Raw genomic sequence first — 13,257 nt, 5'->3', positions numbered from 1 at the left:
ATTAATTCTATGTAAATGTTCAGTGCCTTTAATTTTGCTCACTTTCACCAGTTTTAATAAGATTGGCCAGTTTAAATGCAAATGTGTCTATTTTTGGCTAACAGACTTGAAATTGGTCTGGTGCTTGTTGCATATTTGCATCAGCTGGAGATAGCTAAGTACTTCTGCTTGATTTGGATTGTACTGTGTCTAGTTAGCATATATGATGTACTGTATTTGTTCGGTAAATGTGAAATTAAAAAGGATTTGTGTATTGTTCCTCTGCTTGCACTGTTGTGTGCATTCTTTTAGATTATATTTCCTGGTCAATGCAATACATAAAGTTTGTAAGAGTGTCTGGCTCTTAGACTTTTGAGAGAACCTTATGCTGTAAAGACGCCCTGACATTCAGAAAAATTCTGAGAAACATGTATGTTGCAAGATATCCCCTGCTATATATTGTCAGTGGCTTTTATTCCTCTTTTTTTGTATGTTCTTGTCGCTATGATCATTTATAAAACCGAATCCTTGCCTTATGAGACTTCATCTACTGCTTATTTCCCTACATGAAGTTATAGTCCCTTGATGTGACATCCCAATAATTTTCATGGCAACCAGTCGTGGTGCCCCAAACTACTGTGACAGGGTAGGATATCTGCAAATTGATCCATTTTTATAAGAGCTCTGTACTGGGAACTCCCACTGAAATCTCAGGGAGTTCTTTCTGTATGCTGAGTGGTTGTGGGATTGGACGTGAACTCTTACGTAATAAAGATCCTATTTTTATTTGTTTGTATGGATCTCATCCTGCCAATAAAATAAAATGTTAAAAAGAAATACTTAATATGGAGATATACTTAGGTATATCTCCATATTAAAAATTAAATAACCATCTCATACAACTGGAAGGGACCTTGAAAGGTCATTGAGTCCAGTCCCCTGCCTTCACAGCAGGACCAAGTACCGTCCCTTATTTTTGCCCCAGATCCCTAAATCGCCCCCTCAAGGATTGAACTCACAACCCTGGTTTAGCAGGCCGATGCTCAGACCACTGAGCTATCCCTCCCGCACCATAATCAGATTTGTTGCTAAATAGAATAGTTTTCTCAAAGCATTGTGTGAGGCATCCGTGGATCTTTTTAAGATACTGATATCTTACAAGCATGTTTGCTCTGGAGCAAATTACAGTAGCCAAAAAACAAAACAAAACTAGAAAACCTTTTAAGTACAGAAACACGTGAAATAGTACATTACATGGCCCCAGAGCTCTATTTTGGGCTGTACTTTAGGTAAACATTCACTGACAAATCCTGTATTTACAGAAGAAAATGCACTATGTTATGGATTTGTACTTTAGGACACACATAATACTAGGTTCTTAAACGTTAGTAAAATGTCCTCCCCTTTCTTAAATAACGTTTAAGTTTTGAGAGGATTACTTTAGTCAAGTAGGTATTTTCATAGTTAAACAAAGGGTGTTTTTTAAAGGAACTGGACTTTTTAGATACTGATCTCACAGCTGAAAACTAGCACATAGAATATTTGCTGCTGTTGTTTGAACTGAGATTCCTCACTTGACTCCGACATTATTGCTCCTTGGAGTAGGTAACTTGGCAACTTTATATTCTCATTCCTTAACTACCTTTGTAAAAGTGAAGCTTTGGAGTCAGTTGGGTCTAGCAGAGCTAATGAATATGGGTTTGCTTCACTTTGTCTCTTCAGGAAGCTATTAGGTAAGAGGATTCGAGATGCATGCAGTGCAGCTAGGAATAATCTTAATTCCTTCAATACTGCTTGTGTGCTTTTCTTGAGATAGTGGACTGTGGATAAGACATTTTTTAAGATTTTAAAGATTGGTATTGCATTTCTAAACTACTTACCAATTTGTTGCCTCTGTTTTTAAAGGGTATATATCAGTTTGTCTTCAAATGTGACATGTAATGGGGTATTTATGGTGTTAATGTGACAACCTTTCAACCCTTAACAATATAATAGCTGCTGTATACAATACTACTGTATATAAATTTCAGAAGAGATTCTCATCAAGATTCTTCTTGTAGAATTGTGAATGATATCAATAAGCAAATTATTGATATTCCTTTAACAAAATATTGCTTTAAATATAAGACCTAAATGCTGGCATACTATTAGACTCCAGAACACTTTTTGTAGGCATTATTTTTGAAAAAATACAGTTAAGGTGGGGGCAGGGAATAAGGGGATCTATATTGTAAATCAGAAATAAAAAATGTACTCGTCAGATATACAGTTGCTTTGGTTATTAATCTTAAATAAATTCTGATAATATACAATAAATTTTTATTTACCTGTTCACAGAAAGAAACAGGACTAATGCCTACTTGGGAGTTAGGTTGGAGAGCAGGTGAGTAGATGTTTTCAGATATTTTCATGGAGATCTGAAGCACTGCTGAAAATTGGCCAATAACCACTGAGTCAGTCTGTTTTCAATTATAGGTGTGCAACCTTATTGAAGAAGAAATTAATGACATTGCAAACCTGTAAATGAGAATAGAATTTGTCCTCAATTGTTTGGGTCAGGAATGCTTTTTATAAATAGAGGACTCTGCGAGCCCCACGGTGCATCTGATGGCAGGAAAGAAACTTTAGGGTGAATTCAAACTGAGGAGGTACTGTAATGGTCAAGCAAATCGGATACCTAGCATCGGAGGCTAAAATCTGGCTCAGGTCCTCTTTTATGGGTACTGTACTTTAAAGTGTTATTAGTGTCTGTCTCCCAGTGGTTTAATAATAGGAGTAGAACTTGTTAACTTTTGATTTTGAGTGGTGTGGATTAGATTCAGCACTTGTAAGGTAAATTTATTAGATGATGATGATCTAAGTAAGCACACTAAGGTCTGGTCTACAATAAAAAGTTAAGAATTCTCCCATTGACCTAGCTCCTGGTTTTTTGGAAAGGTGACTGGACTGCGCTGACTGGAGAACACTTCCTGTCGGCATAGGTAGCCATCTACACTGAAGCACTACAGGGGCCATCTTGACAAGGGGAAGAGTATTTTGCAGGAATGCTTAAACATTTGGACAAAGCAGCCTCCACGTTTTTTCTTGCATCATTGTTTCTATATTTGAAGGTCTCACAAGATAAAACAGTTTACTGAATATTCAATATATGTACCAAGTACTGAGAACCTATTAGATAGATCAGTAATTGAAACTTATGTGTTAATGATATAGCAAGGAATAGACCATTTAGTTTTCACTTTCTTTTTAATTTCCTTACACTTTGCCTGGGAAGCCTGCCTTACAATTTTAGAAACGCTGTATTTTGAGTGAGGTAAATTCTGAGATTGGTTTAACTGGAGTGACTTTTGGTGGAAAATAGAATGGGAAGAATTCATGGGCAAAATAAAGTTGTAAGCTTTGTCCAGACATATTGGAAAACTGTAGACATTTCCCCCTCTTTTGCACAATGCTGTGGGGCATCTTGCATCCTGTATAATTGAGTTTCCAGTAAACTGATAGAAACCTTTTCATTTCAACATATATTATATGGTTTTGGTGCCTCCATAATTCTGCAAAAAATATTGGCCAACTTACAGAGATTTTCAACCCAAATCTGCAGAATTGTTCAGAAATATACAGTAATCAGATGTTTATTTAGCTTCCCCTTTGTGCACTTTGATTCTAGATCACATACCTTTGAGGAGAGGTTGCAATCCCATTTTCTGACTCCCTATAGGTAGAATGGAAGAAGAAGAATATTCAAAGACATACATTGCTATGTCTGTACCTGTCAGCCCAGTAAATAAGCTCTGTCTGCTCAGTTCCCTATAGGTTTTCTTTGCCCCTTCTTCCTAGAAACATGTAGTCTGCAACCTCATGTCCAGCTTCTTCTCTCCTTCACTCTTCCATTTTCAGTCCCAATCTAAAGAAAATATAAGGACAGGACAGAAAAATGAAGAGTACCTCTTCTATTACCCTTTCCTATATGGCTTCTGTGTTTATAGAATTTTGCTTCCTCCCCTCCCTCCCCCCCCCCCCTTCAGTCAACTTGTGAGATTATTTCTACCATCTCTTTGGGGTTGACACAGAAGGACTTGTGGAAACCAAACTGACATAAAATTGAAACCATTTTTCCAGTGTCCTGTTTTTATATCTGCAGTGATAAAATCGAGTGGTAGCTCGTAAGGTGGGAGGCAAATGCAGTAGTGATGGTCATCAATCCCTCTTGTTTGTTTTTGATGTCTAAATCCTGTAGAGACAGTGTCTCTTTGGCTGGATGCCACGTGTTAATCTTTGTGGTGGCATATTTCCTATATAGTTTCCACCTCTGTTTCTTCATGTTCTGTCCCTGCTTCGTGGTTGTTTCCAGTTCAAGATCAAAGATTTGAAAGATTTTTCTGATGATTTGCTTGCTTGCTGTATGAGAAGTGACTTGATTTTATTCAGTTTCATTTAATATGTTAAGCAGGCATATATCCAAGCTGCAGGAGAGAGAGGGTGGAAATAACGGAACAAACTTCCTATTGTACTAAGTAGGCTTATTTTGCCTAATTTATTACATCCATTCCAAGTTATTTAGTAATAGAAAATAGCAAAATCTCTGAATTTGAGAGGTATAGTACGAGAACTTTTTTTAACTAATCTGGGAAGTACAAACGTGTAAGTTTTTTTGTTTTTTTTTTAAATCTACACCTATCTTTTTTTTATGGATGTGAGAAGTACCTATCAAGGCCCAGCATGTTAACTATAAATTCATTATAATGATATTTTTAAATCATTCTATAATTTATATAGAATTATATTTTAATGCACAGGTGCTCATACTTGGAAGTCTGTGAACTTCTTGACAAATAGATACCGAAATACCATTTATACCAAGCTTAGAACCAGATTCTGCAAGAACCTAAGTGTAGCACTTACTACTATGTGTATTTCCACTGCAGGATCGACCCATTATATTGCAGTAGAAAATTCAAGTGAAAACAATCACTTTGTATTCTCAGCAAAGTGAGGCATGTAAATTTTTGAGCAGAGAAAGTTCATTTTAGTTAAAAAAATTAGTGTTTAAAATTTCCAGTTTGTATTGGGGGGGAGGGGGGGACACAATAAAACTAAGACCCAGAATTTGTCCTCTGATACCTGTGTACAATTCTTATTACTTTGGTATCTGCGGGTAGAATTTAGCACGAAGAGTGAATTGTAATGTGTGTGCATGGCCTCAAAGAATCCTGGTACCCATCGTAGCCTCTAACGTATAGTGTCCACTATTAAGTGTCTGAAAATAATTGTAGTGCACTTGCAGGTGGCAGCACACAGCAGCTTTTCCAAGTTGTGCAGCAATGCGTTTCCCACTTCAGAAGACAGAATCTCTTTTTGTTTGTGTTTATATTCAAGCAATTAGGTTTTTTGTTTTGATTTAAAGTACTGTAACACTCATTTTAATGTAGATACCGGTATCTACATAAACCCTACTCTGCTTATTTAAAAGCCTGATTGGTGTATAGTTATAGATACAAATTCTTTATTTTGATTGCTATCGTGGGTCATAGCCTGTATTCACACAGTGCCCATTTTCCCCTAAATTTAAAAAGTCCATATTTAAATGACATTTTACTGTTTTCTTAGTAGAAGAACAAACCCCCAAAAGTGTGTTCGTTTGAGCAGCTTGCCTCAAATTGTGTCCAAACATATACTTTTTTTTTTTCAAAAAAGTTATCACCTCTTTCATAGTTAAATTGTTTGTCCTTTGAAATATATATGTGTAACATCAGATTGATGGTAGTTGTGGACACTTTAAATATTTTGCACTAGGGGAAATGTATGTTGCTTTGGCAAATAGTTAAGCTCTAGTCTTAAACCTTTTCGTTTAATCAGGGGCCAAAATTTCTTTTCTTCCATGTGTAGTCTCATTAAATCCAACTTGCAGAGACCCCCTACTTAAGTATGTCTAACTATAAGCACATGAGTAGTCTTGTTGAATTCGCTTAAAGTTAAACAAAGTTAAAGTTAAGTAACTTGCTGAAGAAGGGCTGGAGGAAGGTCAGGGTTTGGCCCCTGATCTATATTTCTATGAATTAATATCATGGGGGGAGGAGTGATAAATACTGATCAGAAAGTTTAGACATTTGTTTTCATTTTCGTCCTTCCCTTCCTTTGAAATAATGTAATTCTAATACAGCGTGTCCGTTCTTAATTTATTGTTGTTTTTTATTTTGTATTATAGTAGTGTCTTCAGGCTCCAGTTCAGATCAGGGTCCAGGTGTGCTAGGCACCATACAACCACAGAATACGAGACAGATCCAGCCACAGAGAGTTTACAGTCTATGGCTTGGATCCTACAAACACACACGTGCTTAACTTTACTATACTATCATGAGAAATTTCAATGGGACTACTTATGGTGGAAAAAGTTATTTGTTTGCAACATACCTGACAAGACAGCTGAAGGATAGGAGGGGAATTAAAGGTACAGGGAGGTGAAGTGACATGTCAGAGGTCGCACATGAAACCAGTGGCAGAGTTGGGAATAGAACCCAGGTGTTCTAACTCCCAATCCAGGGTCCTGTTCGATAGATCACACTGCCTCTTGAGTTAATTTATAGGTTGTCAGTGACCAATAGCGTGTTTTGTATTGAGCCACATCAATAACTGTTCATTTCTATGCATATCAGTTGATGAGAATTATATTTATCTTTAGAACTTTAAAGACCTAGTACACTCTTATTCACTGCTTACAGACTGCAAATTAATAAGCAGATTGAATTTGTTTTAATTGGCAAGCCATTATTTCTGTACACATGGTGTTTGATAAGTTGCAATACTGAATTTTTTCTAGCTAATTTCATGTTAGTATTTATGGCTTTGTGCACTCAAGAGAAGCATTAAATGCAATTTGAATGAGTTTTGCCTTTGGTAGTTTTGGAAACTCTGATCCTGTAATTGCGGATCTCTTATTGATGTGCCCCAAAACCATTTGAAGTAAACAATTTAGATAAAGACAGTAGAAATTATATCAGATTTTGTATTTTGATAGATTTTCGTGTGGCCCTGGATATAGGGTTTATCGGCCTACTTCTCCCAAATATTGTATTTGTTTAATACATACATAGACACACAGATTGGTCTGTTAAACATGCATGATTCACTTCCTTTATGCAACATGCCCTGGTTTGGTTTACTGTCACTGATTATGATTTTTGTTTTGTTTTTTTCCACTGGAAAACATGCAGCTCCTCCTGCTGTGTGTTACTTATGGAGGACCATATCTATGATGCTTTGATTAAGGTGTTTAACATTTTCTATTTCTGGAAGCAATCAGGAATCTATCCTGTAGCTTGCAAATTTTGGCCCAAAGTAAGCAGAGTTCTTGAACGTGCACCTAACTTTAAGCACCTGTGTAGTCTCATGGAATTCTATAAATGCTTAAGTTAAGCACATAGGCTCCAATTCAGCAGCACTTAACTATGATTACATACAGCATATTAATGGCCAAAGTTAAATTTAATAGATAGTACTTGTCAGGAACTGGCACCTTTATTTTAGGTAAATAGGTAAATGGCTTCCTCTGAATCTGCAACAAGAAGTTTCGTGTGGATCTCATGGCAACACACGTAACAGTGATTATTTTTCCTTTCCTCATTAAAAACCTGATCAAAAGCCCATTGATGTTAATGGAAACCATTTCACTGACATTACTGAGCTTTGAATCAGGCCTTAAGACCCCAGTTGAACAACGTACTTAAGCATGTGCCCAACTTTAAGCATGTGAGTAGAATCATTAGCCACGTTTAAGTACCTTGTTGAATCAGGGCCTACAAGCACTTCAGATCATTGTACAAGTACAGTTTCTTATGGGTCAAATTCCTAAATATGCTTTTAAGTAAGCATCCTTAACAGGGCAATCAGATATATACAGCTTACTCGCTGTTTGCATTATGATATTCCTTAATACATGTAAACTAAACTGAAGTTTACAAAGGTTTATTAAAAAGTACAAAATAATTTAAAAGCAATATTTTTTTCAAGTATTACAAAATCTAGACAGTGATAACTTCTAGCTCTTAACAGCAGCTGCTGTATTCGATCTGACCACTTAGACCAGCATCTGGTGTCTGGAAGCAGCTAGTTCTAGATGCTTCAGAGGAAGATGCGAGAAAACTCATGGACAATTTTTTGGAATACTCTGCCCAAAGCAGAAGTTTCTTCATCATTGGTGTACATATATCCTGAAATATGAGTGTTTATGCTCCTTTGTGTACAAAATTCCTAACTACTGTAACCAGGGATATTCTTCTTATCCATATAGGCTGTAGACATTTTGAATCCTTTTAAGCTATTGGCCTTAATTATATTGTTGCCTTGACAAGGAGTAGCCAAAATTCAGGCCTGGCAGGATGTTTTCTACTCAGATAAGAGATCAATGACAGAGTCGTGCTATTTTTTAGCATAGTTTGTTTATTTACAAAGTGTACACATAACACTTCTTGCTTCCCTAAACAGCAGTAGGAACAAAACAGCATGAAAGACAGTCTCTTTGCAGAAGCATCTGATCAGACCCTTGTGCCCTATCCCAAGAAGTGACTCTTTTGACTCAGAGTAGCTTCATGTGGATTCTTAATACACCCATTTACTTTATTTAATAACGTCTGTGAACATCTTTGCTTACAAGACCCTGAAGGTGAGCTATTACACTTTGATCATAACATTTTCTTGTGGCTATGAGTTCCACAGGTTAATTATGCATGATATTAAAAAAATCATTTTTATCTTTCAATTTAAAGTTTCCTTGTTCTTGTACTATGAGAGAGTGTAAATAAGAGCTCCTCACTTATCCTGTATGTGCCAATCGTTAATTTGCATGTCCCTTCTAAAATTTGTAATCCACACCCAGATTGCTCTTCTTCCTCCATAGTAAGAACGTGTGTGGGTTTGTTTTGTTTGTGTTTAGAAGCTAGACTGTACTAGGCTTTTTTAAGGTTCGAAGCAGAGGTCAAAATTTTTGAATATGGGGGCATAAACTTAGGCTCCAAGTCCGTATCTGGACACCTAAAAAAGAATCCTGACTTTCAAAAGGGCTGAGCACTCAGTAGTTCCCATTGATTTCAACAGGTCACTTTTTTCTTGGATAAAATTGGTGAAAGTAGGTTTCCACACCATATTCGAAAGATGTGTCAGCCTTTGATCTGTGTACTTTTGTAACAAGCCGTGGTGTTTGATTAATCAGGAATCAATACAGAGAAAATCCAATTATATGAATACTATACAGTATTTACATTTTTGTTAATTATCCAGGTTTCATGTATAACTTGTTATGCATTGGCTTTGAATTTGATTTTACATGCCGAAATTAATAAATACATGATAAAGTACACTGACAACTACGTCCTTGATCTTATGTCAATACTCAGGAAAGCTAACATAGATTTTTTTTGCCTTTGGGATTGCTAGATCCAGGCCTGTTTTTCTGAACAGCTATATAATTGTTCCTTCCTGGCAATGTGCAAGCACCCTTTAATTTTTGGCAAAAAATTTGCAGTTCACCTTCAAACTACAGATTCCTCTGAGCTTTTAAAACTAAGTTTTAAAACTAAAAATAAATTTAAAAAAACAGGCACCATAAGGAGAACCTAATGTGAATACAATTTTGCATTCATATTATCTGATCTTGTGCTACGCATACACTATTTTGTTTGCATGTAGAATTTACAAGGTCTCTGATTTCTGTTAATTGTTATATATGCTCAGCTACTATAAATAATAACAAGCTAAGAACAATTTATATTTAAAGTGACACATCAAGGAAATGTTTTTTGTTTTTTTAACAGCCACAATAAGAAACCTCCTAAAGTTGTGAGTTAAGAAATATGACAGTGTTGCTGTGTTTGAGTGGTACATATCTTTCATTATTTCTTTATAGTAAAAGAACCTGACACAGTTCAGCTAGATTCTTTAAAACAGCATAAAATAAAATGGGATTTTAAAAAAATATACGATATAATTTTGGTTGGCTGTTTCAGGCAGCTGTTTAGGCAACAGCCATTCATTCTGTGAAAGATAAAGAGGAAGATAAGTTTGTTTTGTTTTGTTTGGGGATTGGGCAGGTTGGCCATTTTCCTTTCCAGCTACAGAGTTTTTGGTCTTCGTCATGTACAGTAGATTTCTTAGTAACTGAAATAATTAATTCATATGATTATCCATTATATACTCATTTATCTTTTGAGAAGATTTGCCCTTCGTACAAAATAGTGTCTGAATAGTCTTGTTTCTCACTGTCTGGAAGTAGACTCCACCAATTAGCTTCCAACTAGATGGAAAACTTTTGTTTCTATATATTTTCTAGAACTTGTACCTTGCTATTAATACAAACCAGTGCTGTTCAGAAGGAGGGGGGGGGGGGGAAGGAGGGAGGAATTTTTGCTATTTCCTCTCCCATTTTCCTCCCCAAATCTCGTTTGATGTCTTGAACAGTTATTATTGGTAGTCATAAAAACAAAATAGTAGTAGGTTAGAAAACATGCCTTATCCCCTTTTCCTCTGTGTAATCCCATGCAAGATATGCAAGCATATTTTTATAGGTAATTTTCATTTCGATGATACTTTTGTTGTCATTAAAGCCTGACATAAAGGTAAAACAATCTCTTGATGGTTTTTAAATCAGTAACTTGATTTGTGTAACAGTATTTATTGACTTGTTTCATTTTGTTTTCCCCTCCAGAGTGAAGGAGTTAGTTTTATCACCATGACCTCAAACAACAGAGTACAACATTGAAAGAAGCTGCTTGGCTAATGTTTTTTTAAATCGAAGCTGCTTAAGGTTTACTTTATTTTTTGTTGTTGGTCGGAAAGGTTGCTTAATTTTCAAAACAGTTATGGACTGTACTGGACAACAAATCAGCAAGGAAGGGAGAGCAACCTGCCTCACTCATTTCCTGTCATTGACATCTACAGTATCATTGTGCTGCTGTTTTGACAGACTTTATTCAAGATATTCTCTAGAAATTCGGAACTTTTCAACCGGCCTCTTTAACTTATGGCCAATGCCTTCATTTCCTTTTTCTGCAAAGACTCACTGTATTTATTCTTCAGCATATTAAGGGATTCTGCAAACACCTGCAAAAGCAGTAAAATCTGGTATTTACTGGCATAAATTCAAGCCTACCACGGTACTACCTCAGTTCAAAGTAAAGCCGGATTTGTATTGTTGGTGTATAACAGGACCTCCTTTATCACTATGCTGAGTATCTCTCAAGAACAGTCTTCAGCCTTACTTAACTTTTTAAAGTATACAGCTGCTGGTTGCTTCTAAATCACTAGCTGCAGTGTTTACTTATCAGACAAAGCCCAATGTGGGCACTGAAAAGTCTAAAATGAAATGAAACTTTGTGGATTGGACTTTGACGGAAGATTCCAAATAGTTATAAAGGGTGTAACTTAAGCAACGTAAGTTAAAATAATCAAACTGCATTGGAGGGTATCTCTTTTTACCTTTGACACTTGTTTAATCCTCTCTAAGTAGGTGTTTATGTAGGTACTTCAAATTGCAAAAGCCTTTTCTGCTATTTACAAACTCATACTTGTCAATTAACCCTGATCTTCGCTGCATGTCTCCTAACCAAAAATCCACACAGGCATGCAAGGATGATGATAATAAGTATTGGGCAGATTGAAATGTTAATTCTAATATATTACTATGCCATCCAGAAAGTCCTAATATTTGCCTCTGACCAGAAAAGTAGCATTCCAGCTAAAGGCATCATTAAAGGGAAAAATGAAAGTTGCAGTCAGTTAGCCAGAGTTCTTTACAAGGATGCCCATGTTTTTTAACATTTTCAGTATTCTGAAAATACTAGTGATGTGTGGTGGCCTACAGTTGTTGCACCAGACTAGCAGAATGATCTGCCACCTTGTTGCTCCTTTGATAAATTTAATGAAGAGTTCATATACAATTGGTTTTTAAGGGTACCTCCCCAGTGCCTGCTCTGGTAGTCATGTAAGTATTACACTAAGTCATCTGAGTTGTGTGTGATTTTTTTTCTCTTTAATTCTCTGTGATAAGTGGAGAACCTATACATCACTATAAACAGAATGCATTATATATATCTCTATATATTTTTCTTTTGAGGAAGACAAGAGTCAATGTCTTACAAATATAATGGCAATGCAAAGTCTTCCTGCTTACATGCTGAACTTTTAGAACACAGGATTGTATTACAAGACAAAGATGAATGTAAACTAATTCCTTTTCCACCCCGCAACACAGGGTGTAATTTTTTTTCCCCTGTGTAATTTTCAGGGGTCTCGCAACACAGCAATGCATAGGCTGTACAATATTGGTCTAAGATCAATTTAAATGTGCTTATTTGTTTTTTTAAAGCCCGTTAAATGTTTCTAAAATGTTCTAAGTTAGTACTTGTTCAGTTCTGAAACTGAAACAAATACAATTATTGACGTTTGCTCTATGAACCCCCTGCCCCCTAACAATAGCACTGAATGTGGTACCTGCTGAATGCAATGTTTTTACTTCTATTTTGAAGTATCCTTCTGTACCAATTGTAAAATCATGCCACTATAACAAATGGTTAATATTCATACAGCAACTTAAAAAAAAAACTTGATGATGTACTTAGTTCTCCTCTATCCTGTATATTTCACAAAAGGCATATGCAATATTCTTGATTTAGTTTACAGAATGGAACCAAAATGTATAAATGTTATGTTTGCTAAAACTTCACAATGTATATTGGGTCTTTGTACATTTTGCCTGATTTACCTTAAATTTAAAATATTTTTTGCTATATAACCTCTATAGTTATTAAGCAGTGTTTTCATTTTGGTTACGTATTGTTTATGGATATCAAGATGTTAAATATATTTCTTGCTATTGTGATATGACAAGAGACTTAACTTATCTTGCTGTGTCTTCCAATGTACACGCTGTATATAAGGATAAATGTGATGCTGCTGGAGACGAGAATAAATGGAACTAGAGTAGTGTATTGTATTTAGTCTGTATTGATCATGGATGCTCTCCTTAATAGCCATATGCAATAAAATAATTATTTATTAAAGGAATAAAGTCTTTGAGGGCCTGCTTTCTGCAGGGTTTTTGTTGGGATAAAACCACTTTATTCTTGTTCCTTTAGCGTGAATCAACCTTTCTATGATTAAATCTTACTGCTCTACAGACACTCACTTGCCTTTCTGTTAACAGAAATAATAACTATGAAAATCAGTAAATGACTTTTAGTCATTTTTTTTTAGAATTATACAGGTTTTTTAAAAAAAATAGTATCTTTT

At 35.7% G+C, this 13,257-nt stretch overlaps 1 protein-coding gene across 3 annotated transcripts in view; it reads left to right on the top strand.

The window, feature by feature from the left end:
• The window catches only part of IRS2 (insulin receptor substrate 2), a 31,798-nt gene extending 18,762 nt beyond the window's left edge, over positions 1 to 13,036 (top strand). Inside the window, exons 2-4 of one of the 3 annotated variants that reach the window (XR_007357305.2) lie at positions 2,317 to 2,362; positions 8,461 to 8,638; positions 10,676 to 13,036. Coding sequence is in view for 2 of the 3 variants with exons in the window: in XM_048855038.2 (XP_048710995.1) it covers positions 2,317 to 2,362; positions 10,676 to 10,703 (74 nt within the window). In the remaining variant the exon portion in view is untranslated. The remainder of the gene's footprint in view (positions 1 to 2,316; positions 2,363 to 8,460; positions 8,639 to 10,675) is intronic. The other 2 variants (XM_048855038.2, XM_048855060.2) reach the window with 2 other exon arrangements.
• Positions 13,037 to 13,257: the final 221 nt, after the last annotated feature.

This window comes from Caretta caretta, chromosome 1 (assembly GCF_965140235.1).
Source record: "Caretta caretta isolate rCarCar2 chromosome 1, rCarCar1.hap1, whole genome shotgun sequence".
Taxonomy (NCBI): domain Eukaryota; kingdom Metazoa; phylum Chordata; order Testudines; family Cheloniidae; genus Caretta; species Caretta caretta.
This window is presented reverse-complemented; position numbering and strand designations above follow the sequence as displayed.